Source organism: Hemicordylus capensis, chromosome 9 (genome assembly GCF_027244095.1).
Source record: "Hemicordylus capensis ecotype Gifberg chromosome 9, rHemCap1.1.pri, whole genome shotgun sequence".
Classification (NCBI taxonomy): domain Eukaryota; kingdom Metazoa; phylum Chordata; class Lepidosauria; order Squamata; family Cordylidae; genus Hemicordylus; species Hemicordylus capensis.
Genome location: NC_069665.1, coordinates 3,675,518 through 3,697,289, shown reverse-complemented (window position 1 = coordinate 3,697,289; position 21,772 = coordinate 3,675,518). Strand labels below are relative to the sequence as shown.

General features: G+C 55.2%; 1 protein-coding gene across 1 annotated transcript in view; it reads left to right on the top strand.

Moving 5' to 3' along the window:
- The first annotated feature begins 683 nt into the window (after positions 1–683).
- BCAR1 (BCAR1 scaffold protein, Cas family member) overlaps positions 684–21,772 on the top strand; it is a 46,616-nt gene continuing 25,527 nt past the window's right edge. The window contains exon 1 of the mRNA XM_053271500.1: positions 684–1,047. Within this exon, the coding sequence (XP_053127475.1) occupies positions 1,036–1,047 (12 nt within the window). The 5' untranslated portion in view covers positions 684–1,035. The remainder of the gene's footprint in view (positions 1,048–21,772) is intronic.

Sequence of the window (21,772 nt, the reverse complement as noted above, 5' to 3'; positions counted from 1 at the left end):
CTGTCCAGTTATATTAGTTAATTAATGGTATGAGTTTCAGTTAGTTCATGAAATCTGGGTAATGCAATTGTCTTGTATTATGTTAAGGAAGGAGACGACTTCCTTTGTTTTCCGATGGCGATGCAGGTCCGCATCAGGCAAGGCCTCCTTCCAGAAGAGGTTCCCCCTCTTGTCTGAGAGAAAAGGCGAACCCTTCTCCCAAGACGCTGCTTTTGCCTTCAGAAGAAGAGGTATCCCCCTTTTCCTGTCCGAGGCGGGGAGAATACCTCTTCTGGAAGGAGACCTTTAGAAGGAGTTGCAACAAAAACACGACCTCTGGGTGCGGGCGGGCGCCTGCCAAGGGGGGTTTGGCTGGCTGGCCGGCCCCCCGCTCCCCCCGGAAAGGGTCTTGCGTCCGCCCCTGGAGGGAGGCGGCTGATGAGATCCGGGGCTCTGGGCCATTCAAGGACGCCCCCCCGCCGCGGCTGCTGCTGCTGCTTTGCCGGGTCGGGGCGGGGAGAGCAAGCAAGCCCTCTAGTCTACCCAGCAGGAGGAAGCGCGGCCAGCCTTTTTCTGGAGCGGCGGCTCCGCGGCTGTAGGAAGTGACTGGCACCGACCGCTGTGCGCCCTGACCGCGGCAGCAGGAGGAGGAGCTGCGCAGCGCTGGGGGCGGGGAGGGGAGGGGAGGGGAGGGGGGGGCTGGCGTCAGAGAGAGCCCTCCGCTCCGCCTCGTCCTCTTGCGGACAGAGCCGCCGCCGCCGCCGCGGGTCCGGCCCCTGCCTCGGTGCCAGGCGCAGGCAGCCTCTCCGTCCCATCCCTCCAGCTCCGCCCGCGCCGCCTCCCCTTCTCCCGGGCAGCCAATGAAGGCGGCGTGAGGGGGCCGGGCGGGCTCTCTTCTCGCCAGCAGCAGCTCGGCCGGCGCTCGCTCCCTCCGTCTCGGCTCGTCGGCCCGGCTGCTGCAGGAGCCGCGGGGACGCCGCCTCCGCCGACGGGATCATGCGTTAAGGCGCACGGCCGGGCACTGCGGCCGCGCCATCCGCGCGGCGGGCCGAGAAGATGAACTACCTGGTGAGTACGCGGGCGCCGTCGGCAGAGGCCGCCCGAGCCCCGGCATCCTCTGGCTGTGGCGGGGAGAGAAGCGGGGGGGGGGGAGAGCGGGTCCCCCTCTGGCCCCCAGGAAGAGGGAACGGAGCAGCAGACTACGGGATCGGGGCGCCCGGAGCGGAGGTCCGCGTTGGCACTCCGCTTTGCGTGTAAACGTCTGGGAGGGAGGAGGGAGGGAGGGAAGCGAATCCCTAGCGAGTGGGAGAGAAAGCCGCTTGCCTGCCCTCCGCGAGTCGGCTGGCAGCGGGTCCGGGCCATCGCTCTGCTCGCTCCGACGGCGTGGCGAGCTTCCGCGGCTGGGTTGCCCGAGCTCGCCAAGGCAGTGGCTGCTGCGGTGGCCCGAGGAGGCAGCCAGCGAGCAGCGGAGCGCAGGGAGGGGAGAGGGCAGGGCTGCTGCTGGGCCGACGTGGCTGGCTGGCGGGCTGGCTGGGCCGGAGGAGGACGGCGCCCCTGGCTCCTGAGCGCCCCGACGCGAACCCTCGAGGCTGCGGGCAGGGATCGGGCTTCCCGGCCGGGGCCTCTCCAGGCAGTCTGTGTGTGTGTAGTCGTCGCGCGGGAGGCGCCGTGGCTCTCGGGATCTGCGCGGCGGGCCGGGATCGGGCCCTTGGCAGGACCCGCAGGCAGGGGGAGCCGTCGGGCCCCCGCAGGAAACGGAGGCGGCTCCTGCTCGCCCGAAAGGTCGCTCTCAGGACCGCGCGACGGGAAGTGCCGGAGCTTTGCTTTCCCAAAAACCTTTCCCAGGGAAATGGGTGGGCCGGGCCTGGCCTCGGACGGAGAGCGGGGAAGGGGCCCGCTCGGAGCCAGCCTGCCTGCCCTTCCGCTCCTCCCCCGCCCCCGCCTCGGGCCTGCCGCCGCCGCCGCTCATTCCTCGGGGGGCTTTCCCAGGCCGGGCGAGAGCGAGGGAGCAGCGGCCTCTCCTGCCCGCTTGCCCAGCACCCCCGCCCTGGACAGGGCTCTTTGCCCCCACCCCAGCCGATCCCCCGCGGAAGGGAGGGCACGCAGCAGCCGAGAGGCGGGGCGGGGGGAGGCACCTTCCAGACGAGCAGACGGACAGATTGTTCTCTCCAGCTCCAGTGTCTGTACGATTTGGCTAGTGGATGGATGGATGGATGGATGGATGACGTGCCCTCAAGGCAGTGTCGGCTCTTAGCGACCACATAGATAGATTCTCTCCAGATCCCACAATTAATTAACCCAGAAAAACTTGCTGTCGATGCTGCTGATTTAGTGACTCGCCCAGTCTGACAAGGGGGCTGTTGCCTGTCCTGCCCAGAGATGCCAGCAGGGCTGTCCTTAGAGAGCCCTGGCGGGGGGTGGGTGCTCTGGGCAAATCAGCCCGGGGGGGGGGGCTTCCAGTCAGTTCTAATGGGGATCAAAAGAGTGGGGATGGATGAGGTCCTGCTTGCCATGCCCTAAGGACAGCCCTGGAGGCCAGGGGTTGAACCTGGGACCACCTCCATGCAGGAGATGTGGGTGCTCCTGATGGATCTAGCAAGCGGCCTCCTGCTGAGTCAGACTCCTGGCCCATCTCGCTCAGGATTCTGTGCACTGACTGGCAGCAGCAGCAGCAGCTCTTCAGGGTTCCAGACAGGGTCTCCCCCAGCCGTGCTTGTAAGTGTGCATTGAAAGGGTGGTAAAAATCCACAATGGCACGATTCAGATGGATGTGAGTGTGGCGAAGGCATTCAAGGGTGCTTGCCAGGAAGATGCATCCCCAGGTTGAAAGGGATGGGTGGGTTTCATTTAGACCTGGACTTGGGAAGGGGAGTGCCGAAAGGAGTTATTTAGTGGAGCCTGAACCCTTTCCAAATGTCCCCAAATCTCATCCAAACGAGAAGCTTGAAAAAGAAGGATTTGTGATGAAGCAGCACAAAAGGACGTCTCTGAATCCCAGATGAGAACTGGATACATTGATGTGGGGGTTCCCGAGCTTGGGTGGGTCTCCAGATGTTGTTGGACTACAACTCTCATCGTGCCTCAGCCACCTGGTGCACCACACTGTAGAGCCACGTTGCCCAACAACATCTGGGGACTCAAGCCTGGGAACCTGTGATCTTCTCGGGCACCTTCATTGCCTCTCCCCTCCTCTATGCCCACGAGTATGGAGTGATGTGTATATGTATGCATGTGGCACTTCATGAGTCTTAGAAAATGGGCTCTAGTCCACACAAGCTTCTGTCGCAGCAAATCTGTAAGTTTTTGAGGTGCCACAAGACTCTTTTGTGTTCCATAATTAGGCAACTGGTGTGGCGTGGACTGTGGCTGAACAAAACTCCCCAGAGAATGGGATTTCCTCCTGTCTTTATCACCCTCCTCGGTGGTGTGCGGCTTCCTTGAGCTGCCTGCACCTTTTGCAGTGGCTGTGCTTGCACTTAGCCTCAAGTTCAGAGGTGGGTCTGGGGTGGCGAGAGCTGGTGGAGATCTAGCCAGATGGACCCCCGGCCCGCCAACCTTGGGGATGAGCCAGCCAAAGTTCCATGTCTCTCTTTAAGAAGGCACTCTTTGTGGTTTGGGGGTCTCTTTGGCAAGGCACTGTTTTTGGGTCCCCTAACCCTGGGAGAGGCGAAGCAGGTCAGCGAAGAATTCTCTCTTGGGTGCTCCGGGCAAAGTGAGACTGGCAGCTGTGTGGGTTCAGTTGGGACCCTGCAAATGCCGAATGTTGCCTCCTCTTAGAGCAGGGGGCCCCAACCAGTAGTATGCCTGATGTGGCTGAACTTCAACCCCCACCATCCCCAGCCACAATAAATTGTAGGATAATGGGAGTTGTAGTTTAACAACACCTGTCTTGGGAACCCCTCTCTTAGAGCAGGGTTGGTCCATTTGAGGGGCTCCAGCTGTTGGTGGACTACAACTCCCATCATCCCCAGCTAGGGATGATTAGGGCTGGAGAGCCCCAAGCCAGCCAGCCCTCGTAGGAGAGATTGACGTCTCCCCAAAGGGCAGACTTCGAGTACCTGCTTTTGACTGGATTCTGATTTCCGATTTCATGCTCTGGCGCGGTATCCTGACATCAGAGGTGCCTTTTTAATACTTACTCCCCGATTCACAAATAAACTCCTGCTCAGCTGAGCCATGATTTTTGGAAACGGCTCCCCTGTGCAGATTTTGCTGGAGTCAAGCTCTGGCAGCGGTCCATGGCCCCTCAGTTTCCACAGAGTGTCAAAGAATGAATAACACAGCCCCTGATCTCCAGCAGGCTTAACACCCCATCGTAAACATGTTTACTCTGAAGTAAGCCCTGCTGCTTTCACTGGGGCTTTTGCCCTTGTAAACAGTGGGTGGGGTGCAAAGCCCTCCTTTGCTACAAATCTCGGTTCTCTCGGTTTGGTGGTTTGGGGGCCCAGGCTGGGTCAGGATGTTGTCGGTCAGTCTGGTGTTTGCTGACGGAGAGCAGCTCTCTGATTTGTGCGTTTGAAACGCGCTGCCTGCGTCAGGCCTTGTGGAGCTGGGCAGCTGGAGCTGGCAGGGACGTCTGTGGCAGCCAGACGTGTTTCTCTCTCTCTCTCCTGTGCCAGTTGGTGGTCACGGCAAATGTTTCAACCTAAGGAATCTCTCTGCAGGCCATTTGATCTGCTTGGGGTTGGTGGCTGGAGGAGCAGCAAATAGGCTCTCTGGCTTGAGTTCTGGGGTGACTCTGAGGAGGCTGGACCTTGTGGATGGCTGGCTGGCAGCAGAAAGCTACGCCCGGCAGAATGGAAAATTTGGAGGCCTGAAATCACAGGAGGAGGAAGGCATTGCTTTGAACATCGTTTCGGTGCAGTCCGAGCTAGCTGTTCCTAAAGCCCCCAATGGACTGATCCACCTGACGGAGTTCTGAAAGCGTCACAAACTCTCTTTGAGGGCTATTCACATGTTGCATTGTGGGCACGTACAGTGTGGGTGCTGTGTGTTCTGACAGGGTGTGTGTGTGTGTGTGTGTGTGTGTGCAGGTTGTTCTGGGCCTTAACAGATTGTCTTTGGATCTAGGAGCCAGTCCAAACATTTAGGAGCCAGACACTGGACACTTTGCAAAATCACTGCACTTAGTGATGGACACTGTGAAGGGGGAGAATAAATGGATTTCTCTATATCCCCTTAATGGAAGACCAGAAACAGGAGGACCAAAGCTGCCATAGACTGAGTCAGACCATAGGTCCATCTAGCTCAGTATTGTCTACGCACACTGGCAGCAGTTTCTCCAAGGTTGCAGGTAGGAATCTCTCTCAACCTTATTTTGGAGATGCTGCCAGGGAGGGAACTTGGGACCTTCTGCTGCTCTTCCCAGAGCGGCCCCATCCTCAGAGGGAAACATCTTACAGTGTTCACACTTCTAGTCTCCCTTTCATATGCAACCAGGGCAGACCCTGCTTAGCTAAGGGGACAAGTCATGCTTGCGACCACAAGACCAGCTCTCCTCCTCAACTTAAGTAATTCCATCTCTGAATATCCTAGTCTCGGTGCCACAGTTAAACTTCTAGGTTCCATGGCTCCCTGGTGCCTGGGATTTATCAAGTCCTGGGTTATTCACATGACTCATTCAGCACATGTAAATCTCTACCCTGCATTTGAGGGATATGTTCTCCAGGGTTCACTTTTAAATGAATGCACATACAATCATTCACACAAAACTCTGTGTGTGTGTGTGTGTGTGTGTGTGTGTGTGTGTGTGTACACGTGTATGTACTACTGAACACACATGCCGGTGTGGTGTAGTGGTTGGAGTGCTGGTCTAGGACTGGGGAGATCTGAGTTCAAATCCCTGTCCAGCCACAAAACTCACTGGCTGACTCTGGACCAATCACTTCTCTCTCAGCTTAACCTACTTCGCAGGGCGTGTTGGGAGGATAAACCTAACCATGTGCACCACTCTGGGCTCCTTGGAGGAACAGTGGGGTAGAAATGTAAGAATGAAATGAATGCAACCAACAAATATAATACACCCATATCCCCAGCTAAACTGGCTCTAATCCTTGGGATCTGTGTACCTGTTTAATATTTGCCTCTAGTTCTGGAAGTGGCCCAGCCGGCGGGGGCTGAAGGTTGCCTCCTGTTCTGGCTGTGGAATGTTGGCTGCAGAGGCCGCTGCGGGCGGAGAAACTCTGCTGGATGCCTCCTCCAGGTGCTGGGCCAGGACTTTTGCTGGTACGCAGGTGCTTGGCAGTGTTCTCTCCCAGGTGCTCTGGTCTTTCAGTGCCCTGGCCGGCTCTTCTCCCTCCCTCTCCATTGTGCTGATCGACAAGGCTGTTAGGTTTTTCTGCACCCCCTTTAGAGAACTCGGGTCCCGATTTCAAGTATTTTGGCTCGGAATGTGCCGGCTGCAAGCTTGCATCAGAAGTAGGTGGCAGGCAAGATGTTTAGTGGATTTTGTTTACTGTGATGCTTACGGGAAGAGGTGGGTGGGTGGGGGAAACCCAGATTCCCCCTTGGAATGTCTCAGCAACATCCCTGCACTGGCACCCTTAAAATACTCTGATGCCTTCCCACCCGCCCTTCTGTGGTCATGGGAGGGAGGCTGATGCCGTTTGTCATAGGGAATTTCCCTGCCCTTCTGTCTCTGACTACACCAGTTCTACCCTTCGTGCTGTTGACTGCTTTATCCAGGACTCTTCTCCAAGGTACTTTCCAGGCTCTTCCCTATGATTATCCTTCCAAACAGCCCTGTGAGGTAGGACTGTGGCTCCCTGACTCTGGGGGAACTTGAAAAAAGATGGGGATCCAGGCCCCCGACTCCCTCCTTCTCTGCAGGACACAGAGACCTGAGCAAGATGCTCTGTGGGTTGCCAGACTGCTTTTTAAAAGAGCACTTGAGTTTCCCAAGTGAGAGCCTTAGGCCAGAGAAATCCAGGTTCAAATCTTCATTCAGCCCCAAAGTCACCTGGGTGACTTGGGGATCAGTCACTCTCTCTCAACCTTGGGTCCCCAGATGTTGGACCACAACTCCCATCACCCCTCCATGCAGCTGTTGCAGTGGGGGAAGATGGTGGTTGTAATCATAAGAACATAAGAACAGCCCTGCTGGATCAGGCCCAAGGAGGCCCATCTGGTCCAGCATCCTCTTTCACACAGTGGCCCACCAGATGCCTCTGAGAAGCCCACAGGCAGGCATTGAGGCATGCCCTTTCTCCTGCTGTTACTCCCCTGCAACTGGGACTCAGAGGCATCCTGCCTTGGAGGCAGGATGCCTCAACATCCAACAACATCTGGGGACCCAAGCTTGCAAACCCCTGGGCTCTCACAGGATTTATCAATAAAGGTGGGAGTAGAGAGCCCTGAAAGGTGTCCTCAACTCCTTGGAGGAAGGGTGGGTAGCAGTCGTAATGCATGCCATAAACACTACTTTATTGGATCAGACCAAGGCCCCAGTATTCTGTTTCCAACAGCAGCCAGCTCATGCCTCTGGAAAGCTCCCAAGCAGACTGTATTCCTGTCTTCAGAGGTGTGCATGTTTGCCCTGATTAGACTGGATTTAGCTGCTGCCGGGAGTGGGTGGATAGGATGGGCAGGCAAGCTGAGAATTGGGTTTGGAACTTAACCCTCGATGGCCTGCGGGATGTTGAAACTGTTGGAGAAATCCTGAGGTTCCTGCTTTCAGTGGTGAGACCCCAGTGCCAATAGCAGACTCTTTGAGAGGGCATGAAAGCAGGAGAGGGGAGGGGAGACAGGTGGGAAGGTGTCTATAGTCCAGGAAAGGGGTGTCCCTCATGGCTTCCTCTCCGGGCAAGGCTGTGGAAAGGGATCCATTAGGATGGAGTTGGAGAAGGAAAGACGAGGACTGAGACTGAAACTAACGTGTCATAGTTAATTTCTGGCACATGTGTCCAGCACTCCAGAAGTATGTATGCATTTGTCTAATACATACAGAAAACTCTGGAATCTATGAGAAATGGACAGAAGTGCCCCTGAGCTGGTGCAGAGTGCCTCTTGGGGGATGGGCACTAACTTAGGTGGCTCTAGAGCAGGGGTTCTCAAACCTGGGTCCCCGAAGGCCATTGTGGCTGGGGGTTATGGGAGTTGGAGTCCAACAACATCTGGGGGAATCCAAGTTTGAGAATCCCTGCTCTAGACCAGTTCATGGAGCAAAGGCCTGTCAATGGCTGTTAGTTCTGAGGTCTGTATGGAGCCTTCATGTTCAGTAGCAGTATGCCACAGAATATGAGCAGCACTGGGGAGAAACAGCAGGGGTGATCTAGAGTGGGGTGGCCAGCTTGAGTCTCTCCAGGTGCCATGGGACTACAATTCCCATCGTCCTCTGCTATAACTTATTGCAGCAGGGGATGATGGGAATTGTAGTCCAACAGCACCTAGAGAGACTCAGTTTGGCCACCTGGCTGCTCTGCTCAAAGACTCCAGGAGGCATCGGTCTGGCCACTTTGGCAAGCAGGAACATTGGCTAAATGCACCTTTGGTCTGATCCAGCAGGGCATTTGCCGAAATTAAGCCTGACATGTGGCAATGGACATGAAAGTCCCCTCTGCTATGCAGGGTCTACCCTGGTTTGTATTTGGATGGGCAACAAGAGACACACGAATGGGGGTGGTATAGAAAAATTTTAAATAAAAATAAATCACCCGCCTATGAGTGCTGTAAACTATTCCCTTTAGGGGATGGGGCCGCAGGTCGGTTGTGGAGGATCTTCCTTGCATGCATGGATTAGGCCCCAGCTTTAGTCTCCAAGTAGGAGACTAAAGACTAAGTAGGAGTACACACTCCAAGTAGGGCCAGGAAAAACTCCTGCCTGCAACCTTGGAGAGCTGCTGCCAGTCAGTGTAGACAATACTGAGCTAGATGGACCAAGGGCCTGACTCAGTAGAAGGCAGCTTCCTATGTGGGGAGTGGGGCCAAAGCTCAGTGGCAGAGCATCTGCTTGCACACAGAAGGTTGCAGGTTCAGTGCCTGCCAGGCAGTGTTCCCTCTCCCAGGAAATCCCAGATGTTTTTGACTACAACTCCCATAATTCCCAGCCAAAGGCCACTGCATCTGGGGATGCTGGGAGTTGTAGTCAACAACATCTAGAATTCCCTGTAAGAGCAGCTATGCTCAACTTAGCCCCCTCCCGGCTGTTTTTGGACTACAACTCCCATAATCCCCAGCCACAGTAGCCAATAGCCAGGGATTATGGGAGTTGTAGGCCAACATCTGCAGGAGGGCCGAAGTTGAGCAGGCCTGTGTTGGAGGGAAGGCTGTCTGGCAGCAGCATCTCCAGGTAGGGCTGGGAGAGACTCCTCCCTGAAACCTTGGAGAGCTGCTGCCAGTCAGTGTGGAGACAATCCTGAGCTAAAGGGATGAGCGGTCTGACTCCGTATAAGGCAGCTTCCTATGTCCCTATTGTGATGATGTCCCTGTGCCTCCCTGGTTGCTGCAGAGATCCCACTCCTGTAGGGGTTTAGGTGGCACAGTTTCCACATGGGAAGGTGAGTTTCCAGACAGGTTTGAGACTTGGCACTTTTGCAGAAATTAAGCTCCAAAAACTAGCCTAGCCAGTTGCGCGCGCACACACACCCCCCCTGGGCAGCTGCCTTGTGGCTTCCTCTGCCATTGGCTCTGTGGCTCCCCTCCTCCTTTTTGCTGCTGCTGCTGCCGCCGCTGCCTGGGAGGCTGGACCCACTGAGTAAGAGGCTGGGCAGAGCCAGGCCTGGCGGCAGCCAAAGTGTCTGCGTGTCAGGCGGCTGCAGAGCCCGGCGTTAATGATTCACCAGCCAGGCAGTGGTTCTCCGAGCCAGGACGGGGGACGCAGGTGGGGCGGAGGCGGGGAGCAGCTGAACTGGAGCAGAGAGCAGTGTGTGTGGAGGTCTCAGGTGCAGCAAGGCTCGGTCTGTGTGCCGAGAGGCCTGGCAGTGCTCCTCCCTGTGGGGCTCAATTTCGTGGAAAGAGGGAGGGAGGGAGGGAGGCAGGCCGAGGGGGGCAGACTTTTCCAGCGTGGCGGCGGTGGTGCACCTTGGCAAAATTGGCCCCCGGAGGTGCAGGGGCTCGGGTCGGCCTGGAATGAACCTCGGTTGGCTGGGGTTACGCTCAAGTGTCCAAACTGTGGGCATTACCCTCTGGATGGGTTGTTGGGGCAGAAGGGAGTCATTTTGCAGGGCTCTGCGAGTGAACTGCTGCCACCAGAGCAAGTTGGGCCTGGGGGAGATTCCCTCCCCAAGAGGGCTTCCCCTTCTCTCTTCACAGGAACATAAGAGAGATGCCATATACTGAGTCAGACCCTTGGTCCATCTAGCTCAGCATTGTCTACACAGACTGGCAGCGGCTTCTCCAAGGTTGCAGGCAGGAGTCTCTCTCAGTCCCGTCTTGGAGATACTGCCAGGGAGGGAACTGGGAGCCTTCTGCACGCAGGCAGGCAAGTGCTCTTCCCAGGGTGGCCCCATCCCTAAGGCAAGCCTGCTCAACTTCGGGCCCCCAGCTGTTTTTGGACTACAACTCCCATCATCCCCAGCCACAGTGGCCAATAGACAGGGATTATGGGAGTTATAGGCGAACATCTGCAGGAGAGCTGGGAATATCTTACAGTGCTCACATGTAGTCTCCCTTTCAGGTGCAAATCAGGGCAGACCCTGCTTAGCAAAGGGGACAATTCACACTTGCTCCCACAAGACCAGCTCTCCTTCCCCGCACCCGAAGATTTTTTTGTGGGCCTGACTGCTCCGTTCCTCTCTTTCAGCCGCGCAGAATAAGCAGGCAAGGGAGACAAAAAGGGTGTGAGTTCCAGATGTCTGAGAAACACTCAATTACTCCTGATGGGAATTCTGTGCCTTAGAGGCACTTGTGATTTTGCCAAGCCTGCCTTACCAGCGGGGTTCAGGCAGGGCCAAGACATGGCATCAATGAAGTCTAGCTCACGGAGGGAAGCCGTCATCACGTCCCCAGTGATGAATATTGCACCATCCTGGACCTTGTACCTTACAGTCCCTGCCCAGGCAGGGGTGTGTGTGTGTGTATTTGTGTGTCTTTTATGTACGAATGTTGCCAGATAACAGCGCATAGCATAATTAATCTCCGGAATTCCCCGCCACGGGATGTGGTGATGGCTTGGCTGGCTTTAAAAGGGGCTTAGACAAATTCACGGAGGACAAGTCCATCAGTGGCTACTAGTCTGGTGGCTATAGGCCACCTCCAGCTAAGAGGCAAGATGCCTCTCAATGCCAGTTGCAGGGGAGCCACAGCAGCAGGAAAGAGGGCATGCACACACCTCTTGCCTGTGGGCTTCTCAGGGGCATCTGGTGGGCCACTGTGGGAAAGAGGATGCTGGGCTAGATGGGCCTCCTTGGGCCTGATCCCGTTCTTTCATGGGGGTTGGCTACACTGTTCCCCGAGTCTTTCAATCCAGCCCTGGCTTGAGATTCTGGGCTCGAGGCGATGTTCTTCACCGTTTCCCGGGTGCACAACCGGAGAGGTGGACCCTTGGATGCCTTGCAGCGGGCACTGGGCCACAGCTGAGCAGTGCATCCCGGCTTCCTCGGTGGCTTCCCAAGGAGTCCATGGGCTGCAACTCTCCGTCTGTGCTGGGCGGCCGAATGTCGCGGGCCGCAGCTGCCGCCACCGAATGCTCCCGGGAGATGGCCAGAGGAACGGATTGCCAGGGAGGGGAGCTGGGTGGGTGGGTGGGCGGGTGGGGGAGAGGGGCCGGCTGGCTTCCCTCCCCCTCGCCCCGGATGATCTGCTGCCCTACCCCAAGCGGGAGCAGGATGAGTGCGGGCATGCCTGCCGAGTGCAGGATTCCTCGCCTGCGGCTACGGGCTGGGGCTGAGGAATGGCTGACGCAGTGCCGCAGACGTGTTGGGACAGGCTGCCAAGAAGCGGGCTCCGGAGCTTTTTGACCGCCGGCCTTCTGTTCACCCAGCCAGGGTGGGCCGTGTACCCCTGCCCTGCTTTGGAGTGCGTGGCCATTTCTGCAGCGAGAGCACAGCCGCTGCAGAAGATACCATGTCTGCAGCCACCACACGGGCGCTGCGCTCGGCTTCTCGGCCCCTGGCGTGAGGACAGCCTTGCTGGATCAAACAAACGCTCCTGTGTTCTGCTGGGCCAGCCAGATGTGCCTGGAAGCCCACCTGTCGGGCATGAAGGCAGGGGCCCCCGCTTTCTGTTCCTCCTGAGGAACTGGCATTGACTGGCAGGCTGCCTCTGAACCTGGAGGTTCTGTTTTCCCATCAGACCTCTCTAATCCCCTTTAATTGCCACCTAAGCTGGTGGCCATCGCCACCGCATCTAGTGGCAATGAGTTCCTTAAATTAGTTGTGTGCTGGGTAAATAAGGGCTTCCCCTGGACTGCCCTGAATCTTCTGCCAATCACTCGGTGGCCCTGAATGGTAGTGTCACGAGAGAGGGAACAAAACATTCTCATTATTCCCTTCCACCCAGCTTCATAAACCCTGGTCTTTTTTCCTTTGCTTCTCGCCGCATGAGACAGTCTCAGCCATCCCTGTCGGCCTCCATCTTCTGCTTGGTACTAGGCTGAAACTGGTAAATGGGCCAGTTTCAGTCGCATGAGCCCACCTGAGCCGTGGCTGTCTGGAGTGCTGATACTAGAGGTGTCAAAACCGGTGACCCAATTCTGGTGATGCTGGCTGTGTTAACCTGGCCTCTTGAACTCCCTCAGCTTTGCTTTTCTGTAGGGCCTAAGCTAGACCTCGTCTTTCGCAGTGTCTTGCTGTCATACGCTGTGTCTTCCTGCTGTGTGTCTTTCCCGAACCTCCTACATATAATCATCTCTGGGGATGGGGCTGTAGCTCAGAGGCAGAGCATCTTCTTTGGATGAAGAAGGTCCAGGTTCCCTCTCTGGGGCCTCCGGGTAGGGCTGGGGAAGATTCCTGCCTGAAACCTCAAAACGCTGCTGCCAGTCAGTGCAGACAGTACTCCGCTTGATGGACCAGTGGTCTGACTCGGTAGACAGCAGCTTCCAGTGTCTCCCTGTCTTCACTGGATGATGCTCTCCTTCCTGCCCACCCCACCTTCTAGAGAAAGCATTGTTCTCTTGGCTGGGCTCGCTTCTTGCTGGCAGAATGCCGAGGGGTGAGCCTTGCTTGTTCTCTCGGGGAGCTGGTGATGAGGAAGGGTCGGCCTCCTCTGGCACGAGCCAGAAGCTGAGTGAGACGGTCCAAGGGGGTGGGAGAGGGGCGCTCTCGGTTTGGCTGCCCCGTACCAGACACTGGCAGGCTTCCCTTCCCACGCTTTCAGTAGCTCGCCCCAAGTCACCCGGGGAGGGGGTGGGGTGAAGGAGTGCGGAGCTTTGCTGGCTCGCTTATGGGGTCACCGAGGCCAATCCAGCCCCGGAGAGGGAGGGAGGGAGGGAGATCTGGGCTCCAGGCTGCTTCCTGCCTGCAGCGTCCTCACACACGTCCCGGTCCAGTTCTGGGAGGCTGGCTGCTTGCATCACCCAAAGAGGGTCACGCCCCGGTTGTCAAGCTCAGCACATGGGGAGGAGAGGAAGTGTCTGCCAGGGAGGGGGAAGAACCTGTGCCCCCCCCCCGCCGCCTCTGTCGAGTTCGCTTGGGCTGCTGGATCGGCACAAGGAGAGGTCATCGCCCCGTGGCTGAGCATATGCGTGGCACGCAGAAGGGCCCAGGGTCAGTCCTGAGCCAGGATCAGGTAGCAGGGGATGAGAGAGCTCCTCCCCTGCTGGGGACCCAGGAGATCTGCTGCCTGCCCGTAAAAAGGAGGTGGCAGGACTGACTGTACCACTTCAGATTGCATGGTTGGGGGAAGCAGAGTTTGGAATGCGCTCCTACTTTAAAAACAAAACAAAACCTCCCTCTGCAAATATTTATTTTACTTCAATGCATGTCATAAACAGACAGCTAGCACAGCAGCGAGAGAGTTAGGGGAAGAACCTCTCCCCCTTTTTGTGCAGCTTTTATTCTTGCAGGAAGTTTATCTTGTTCTGAAATGTGACTCCTCCACCTGCAGTCCAAAGTGGTATTTTATTCATTCATTCATTCATTCATTCATTCATTCATTCATTCATTCATTCATTTGATTTCTATACTGCCCTTCCAAAAATGGCTCAGTGCGGTTTACACAGAGAAATAACAAACAAATAAGATGGATCCCTGTCCCCTGAAAGGGCTCACAATCTAAAAAGAAACATAAGACAGACACCAGCAAGAGTCACTGGAGGTCCTGTGCTGGGGATGGATAGGGCCAGTTACTCTCCCCCTGCTATATAAAGAGAATCACCACGTGAAAAGGTGCCTCTTCGCCAAGTTAGCAGGGTTCAGGCCTTGACCAATTTTCTCTGGGTCTTGGAGCTGGCCCCAAAATTGAGGAGCCAGACAGTGGACACTTCGCAGGGTTACCGGATTTAGTGACAGACATTGTGGAGGGGGAGGTAAAGGGGCTTCTCTTTGTCCCCTTTACAAGTAACCTATTTGGAACAGAAACAGGGACAAATCGAGGTTTTATTGAATAACTCCACCTCTGAATATCCTAGTCTAGGCACCAGGGGTCCCTGACATCCAGGATTTGTCAAGCCCTGCCTGGTTTAGTCCACTTTACCACCACATTCTATCCCACGCATACACCAGGCCTTTGCTTTTGGGGGAGTACAGGCAGCTGGACTGGATACTTTCTAGGATTTCTCAAGAGTTGTTCTGCTTCAGTAAAGAGAGAATTGGATTGGGAGGGGAGGGGCTTAGCTGGTTTCCAGTTCTGCACCCACCTTGGACATGCACACGGAATCCTGGTTTAATGTGGGTTACTGACATCCATGTGATATTGTGAACCCACACTAAGGTGGTTTATGGTGGCCCAATCTGAGATTCCTGCCTTGGTGTGGGTTCCCACAATCATGCTAATGTTGGAAACCCACATTTAACCTAGATTCAAATGATGGTGTGAACCTGGCCAGTGTGCCTTTTGGGGAAATCAAAATCTCTCCACCTTGGTTTGGTGTTGGTGAAATGAAAATGTCAAGGGAGGTGAGTGCAATCGTAGTAAAGGCTGTAAAATTAAATTTGCTGTGTGAGAGAGTTGAGTGGTAGTCATGGGATCTGTGAGACACAGTTTTGATGTACTAATTATGTACTCGGTGTGTGTCAGAAAGAGGGTGGGATCATTGCAACAAAATATAGTTTGGACCACCAATATTCTGGGAGCCATGTGCAGGCTTGGAGAATCTTTGTGTAAGACAAGGATTCCCGGTGAACCTATTGGTGATTTGTACTCGTAAGCATGCTCTCTTCCTTGGATTCTTGGCTTAGTCTTGAGCTTCACAGTGGATGCATCTTTAGGAAATTGGAGTGCATTTCTCTTTCCAACATAGCTGTGCTGTAGCAGTGGCAACCCCCTGCACGCCAACACAGTCAGCCGGCAACAACAGATTCGCCGTTGTCTGAGTGATGCTTTAATGATCTGTTGGTTTTCATAAATGAACATTTTGGAGTGTGCAGTCTAAACCACAGCTCCAGGCCACAAGATCACCGGCGAAGCAAACCCGCCATCCTCCCCGAGGGAAGCGTGGGAGCCCGTTTGGTCAATTAGCGGCACTTTGGTGGCTAATGTCCAATTTTCCGCCACTCTGGAGCCGAGGCCGCGGTGGGTCCACGTGCTGGACCAGGGTGCTGGGAGCTTTTCTGTCCGGCCAACACTGTGCACCATTGTGCAAAGGGAGCTCCTTACCGCCAGCAATTCTTGGGCAGGCTTTTGAGGGGGGGTGTTGCTCTGCCCATCCACCACTTTGCCTGCTAAATGCCCGCCTCCACCTAGCCGAGAGAATTGGTAGCCAACGTGCCTTGAAGAGCCCAGAGATGAGGCTGATGTCAACCTACAAGCCGTCAAGGGGCGAGCAGGGAATGCCCAGGCCTGGTCTGAGGGCGCATGACGCAGCCCCCTTGTTGAAGCTAAGCAGGTGCAGGTCTGATCAGGGTCTGCATGGGAGCCCCTGATTCTCCACTTCGTGATCCATGATGGATGGAAACCACCAGCTCTCTGTGTAACACATGAATTAACCCCCTGCCAGTCCCAGATGAATTGCACGAAGGGGCACTCATTTTCTGCAGGCTTAAGTGAGAGTGTATCTACCATGCATGCAGAAGGCCCCAAGGTCCTTCCCTGGCAGCATCTCCAGGTAGGACTGAGAGAGACTCCTGCCTGAAACCTTGGAGAGCTGCTGCCAGCCAGTGTAGGCAGCTCTGAGCTAGATGGACCAAGAGCCTGACTCAGTTTCTCTCATGTAAATCATGTAGGGGAAGGACCGTAGCTTAGAGGAAGAACATCTGCTTGCATGAAGAAAGTACCGGGTTCATAAGAACAGCCCTGCTGAATCAGGCCTTTCTCAGAAGCATCTGGTGGGCCACTGTGTGAAACAGGATGCTGGACTAGAGGGGCCTCCTTGGGCCTGATCCAGCAGGGCTGTTCTGATGTTCTTAGGCCCAAGGAGGCCCCTCTAGTCCAACATCCTGATTCACACAGTGGCCCACCAGATGCCTCTGAGGAGCCCACAGGCAAGAGGTAGTGAGTGCATGCCCTCTCTCCTGCTGTTGCTCCCCTGCCACTGGTATTGAGAGGCATCCTGCCTCTGAGGCTGGAGGTGGCCTATAGCCACCAGACTAGTAGCCATTGATGGGCCTGTCCTCCATGGATTTGTCCAAGCCCCTTTTTGAAGTCACCCCAGCTGCGATGGCCATCATCACAGCGCATGGTAGAGAATTCCATAATTCCTTCCTTTTGTCAGCCCTATAAATTCCTGGCCACCAGTTTCATGGGATGACCCATGAAAGTGTTGTCGTGAGAGAGGGAGAACGATTTCTCTCTGTCCACTCTCTCCACACACCAGGCATAATTCTGTAACCTCCGCCGGCACCTCCAGGTAGGGCTGGGAGTGATGCCTGCCTGAAACCTTGGGAGAGCCCTGGCCAGTCGGGTATATGGACCCAATGTCTGATGTAGTATAAGGCAGCTTCCTGTGTTCTTATGCTGGGCCTTCGAGGCCTCAGATCTGGTGCAGGAGAAGTCATGTTCTCTGCGCTCCCCTGGAGCGTCCGGGTGTGCGGTGCTTGCAGCTGCTCCCCTGTGGCTGCGGGGTTTCCAAAGAAGCCATTGTAGGGGGTGCCACCCGTGCACAGCGAGCTCTTTGGGATTCCTCAGAGTCGGGGAGGGTTGTATTTGAGGCCCGGAACTTAGGGGCAGTGTTATGTGTATATGAACTTGGGCCCCCTGCTAACGGGGCCAAGCGGCCCCTTTGGCAGTGACGGCTCCCTTTTGTTTAGCAGGGGGAGAGCAACTGTCCCTGTTCATCTCCGCACAGCATCTCTCCCAGTGGCTGTTGCTGGCATCTCCCTGTTCTTCTTTTGAGGTTGATTCCCAATCCCTAAAGGGCTCACAAATCCCCCCCCCCAACTGGGCCAAGATGCACCTTTTCAAGTGATGTCTCTCGTCTGTTTATCAGGGGGAGAGTAACTGTCCCTGTTCATCTCCGCACAGCATCTCTCCCAGTGGCTGTTGCTGGCATCTCCCTGTTCTTCTTTTGAGGTTGATTCCCAATCCCTAAAGGGCTCACAAATCTCCCCCCGCCCCCGCCATTAACTGGGCCAAGAGGCACCTTTTCAAGTGATGCCTCTCTTCTGTTTCGCAGGGGGAGAGCAACTGTCCCTCTTCAGCCCAGCAAAGGCTTCCTCCCAGTGGTCGCTCTTGTTCTTACTCTGTGACTGGAAGCCCCCTTGGGACAGAGGGTGGTCTTCTCATTCTTCTTGCTATGCAAACCACTTTGAAAAGGGGTCTATAAATAGAACCGCATGAAGCATCTTGATATGGAGCCAGGGCATCGGCTTGTCTGCAGAGGTCTGTATATCCAGGCTTCACTTACTAGCCAGCCATTATTTGAGATGGCCACCAATCCTTCAGAGCCTTTTCTGGCACGCATGCAGAGGGCTTCGGAGAGAAGCGAGTCTTCTGTCATTTTTGCACTGGGAGATGGAAATGGTGGGAAATGGGGGGTCCTACTGCTCAGAAAGGAGAGCTGGTCTTGTGGCAGCAGGCATGACTTGTCCCCTTTGCTAAGCAGGATCTGCCCTGGTTTCCATTTGGATGGGAGACTACATATGTGAGCACTGAAATATATCCCCCTTAGGGGATGGAGCTACTCTGGGAAGAAAGAGCACCTGCCTGCATGCATGCAGAAGATCCCAGGTTCCCTCCCTGGCGGCATCTCCAAGAGAGGGCTGAGAGAGACTCCTGCCTGCAGCCTTGGAGAAGCCACTGCCAGTCTGTGAAGACAATACTGAGCTAGATAGACCAATGGCCTGACTCAGTAGGAGGCAGCTTCCTATGTTCTTATCCCTTCTGTTGCTGACCTTCTCAAAAATGGCAGTGGAAATGAGAGCTCTGGGGAGGAGATCGGTGTGGTGCTGGGTATCCTGCTTGCCAGAGGGCCGGGGGATGCTCGCCACTGGCGAGCTGGCAAGTGGATTTGTGGAGGCCTGTCTCTCTGACCCAACTCGGGGAGAGCGAGCTGTGTGATCCGCGTCTCAGACCCTTGTGCCGTTTTCAGTGATGCTTCCCTCCAGGAAACGAGCAGGCATGGATCTCGGCTGCAGCAGGGGCTCCGAGGTCTGTGAATGGCTGCTCTGCTTGCCGAGGATTGGGGCCCGGCGGTTTGGCTAGCAGAGAGCTTGTTCGCCCTTCCCCCAGTGTTGAGGCCTCGAGGGGCAGCTGAGCGAGGCTGCAAAGAGGCTGCAGATTTGCAGGTATGCTGAGCTCCCCCGCACCCCCCCCCCCCCGGTCCAGCTGCCTCGGGGGCCTGTCACTGCCAGCTTCCCGGGACAATCCCTGTGCTGTCTGCAGCCACCCGGGCACAAAAGCACATTGTTGTCCAGGGCCCCCCGAGAGCCAGCAGTGAGTGGACGGATTGCGCCAGTGCCCCTGAGCAGGCTTTGACTGGGGCTGAATAACCACAGCGATGTTCTAGCTTGCTAAGGAATGTGTGGCCGCAGGAGGCAGAGAAGCAGCCGGAAGATCCAGAGGAGCGCGGCTGGCTCCTTGCAGGGTCTTGAGTGCAAGACACGCCGTCTGCTCTGCTGTCACATGGTGTCTCCCCCAACTGAAATTAGCATCCTCCATGCTTAGAGGCAAAAGACGCTTTTACGTTTGTAGAGCATGCCAGGGTGAGAATTTCCCAAGCTGAATGGAACCACCCTTAGGAGGTCTTTGCATGAGTCATTAGGCTGGGTGTGCTTTCTGATTGGAAACAGTGACTCAGCACAGGGAAGGAACAAGCATAGGAACATAGGAAGCTGCCATAAACTGAGTCAGACCATTGGTCTATCTAGCTCAGTATTGTCTTCACAGACTGGCAGCGGCTCCTCCAAGGTTGCAGGCAGGAAACTCTCTCAGCCCTATCTTGGAGAAGCCAGGGAGTGAACTTGAAATCTTCTGCTCTTCCCAGAGTGGCGGCTCCATCCCCTGAGGGGAAGATCTTGCAGTGCATCAAGTCTCCCATTCATATGCAACCAGGGCAGACCCTCCTTAGCTAAGGGGGCAAGTCATGCTTGCTACCACAAGACCAGCTCTCCTCTGGGGCTAGAGGATTTGGTGGGTTTATGTCCAGCTGTATCATAGATGTGGTGAAGTTGAGCACCACCACCAGAGGCCAGTTGGAAGGATGCAAAGTCAAAGCAGGGACTCGTACAGAGTTGCAGCGGGCAGTCTTCTCCTCTGCATATGCTGGGCTTATGAGAGCCTTGGCTTTAATTTCTCCCAGCACAAAAGTTGGAAATTATTCGTGACAACGAATAAAGGCCCCCACTCTAAAAATCTGGGTCCAGGTTCTTCAAAGAAGCACCGGCTCCTGTCCTACTCTTCCTGCTCACCAAAGTATTTGGGAAAGGTTCCACTCCATGTCCCACTGCAGTCAAAAGTGAGGTTTGTGGGATCACAGGACAGGCCTTCCTGGTCACAGTGACTGGACTGTGGAACCCCCCTCCACCAGGAAGTCCATCAGGCCCTTTCCTTCCTGAACTCTCAGTGTTTAATGAAGACATCTTATTTCAACAGGCTCTCTATATGGGTTAGTTATTCCCACTTTCTTGAGGTTGCTAACTGGGCCGGGGACACTGCTGCTCTCAGTTCTGTTGCACTGGTCTCTTCTAGTTATTTTTCTTAATGTCTGTTGTGTTTCGTTGCTTTTTCTGTGTACTGCTTTGAGAAGAGCACCGGCCTGCTTGCATCCAGAAGGTTCCAAGTTCCTTCCCTAGCAACATCTCCAGATAGGGCTGGGAGAGATTCCTGCCTGCAACCTTGAAGAAATCGCTGCCAGTCTGTGTAGACAGTCCTGAGCTAGGTGGACCAAGGGTCTGAATCGGTAGACGGCGGTGTCCTCTGTTCCTAACCCTTTCTCGGTAGAAAATCTGTGTTCCTTGTGTTTTCCCTAAAATGTTGAGGAATTTTGAAAGAAAAATCAAGGAAACTCTCCCCCTCAAATCTTCTGTCTTCCCCCCACTCAGCTTTCATAAGAACAGCCCTGCTGGATCAGGCCCAAGGAGGCCCATCTAGTCCAGCATCCTGTTTCGCACAGTGGCCCACCAGATGCCGCTGGAAGCCACAGGCAGGAGTTGAGGGCCTGCCCTCCCTCCTGCTGTTACTCCCCTGCAACTGGTACTCAGAGGCATCCTGCGCTTCTTCCAATCTCTAGTCCCAGGTTCAGTCCCTGGCAGCATCTCTGGTTAGGTCTGGGAAAGAATCCTACCTGAAACCCTGGAGAAGCTGCTGCCCGTCAGTGAAGACAGTTCGAAGCGAGATGGACCAAGGGTCTGACTCAGCACAAGGCAGCTTCCTGTGTTCTTCTGGCTGAGCTTCCAGAACTTTTTTCCTTTTATAAAGAAGGATCTGAAGCCCTTCCTGGGGGTAGAAGCAGCTGCACAGTAGAGCTGCAGCGGAAGCTGGTGGGCAGGGGAAACGCTAAGCGCCCTGGCTGACATCCAGACTAGCAAAGCGCTTGCACAGGGATGTTTCACAAGGGAGCTTGTGTTCTAGACCAGTGTTGCACTAGTGCAAACCTCCTTGTGCGACAAGGTGCACTGCCCGTTGCAAGATTCACTTGTGCGAGAGCAGAGCTCCCGGAATGTGTGCAGTGACTGCACTGGAACTTAATCCAGCCTGGGCCACACATACTCTTCAGCTTGGGGATGCTAGACATCATTGTTAACTAGTGGCACCTCTTCTGCAACAACTCCATCTTGCTTGCTGATTTCTCCAAGAACAAAAGCCAATAGGAAGCTGGGTCAAACTAAATCGCTTTTCTCACCTTGATGGTGGCACATTGGAGCAGTGAGTGGGGGGTGTTGTTGCCAGAAATGTTCCATCTTTGGCAGGAAGGAATTTATGATAGTGATCTACCACCCTTCAACCGTAACAGCTGAAAACCCCAGTGAGCTAAACGGGGTTGCTTTCAGGACAACATGCCCAGGATTGGGGCTGAAAACCGGGCTGCTGTTTCCCTTGAGTGTTCTCTTTTCTGTCTCCTGCTCATGGCTTATTTTTGCACGGTGCTTGGATGGTGTTTTGTGAAGAATTATCTGGATTCTGGGTAGGTCGGATAGGTCTTTTGTCCATTGCTCCATGGTAGATCATCTCCTTTGCTCAAAAGGCCTTGGGTTCCATCCCTGGCAGCATCTCCAGGTAGGGCTGGGAGAGACTCCTGCCTGCAACCCTGGAGAGCTGCAATACTGAGCTAGATGGACAAATGGTCTAACTCAGGAGAAGACAGCTTCCTATGTTCCTGAGATTT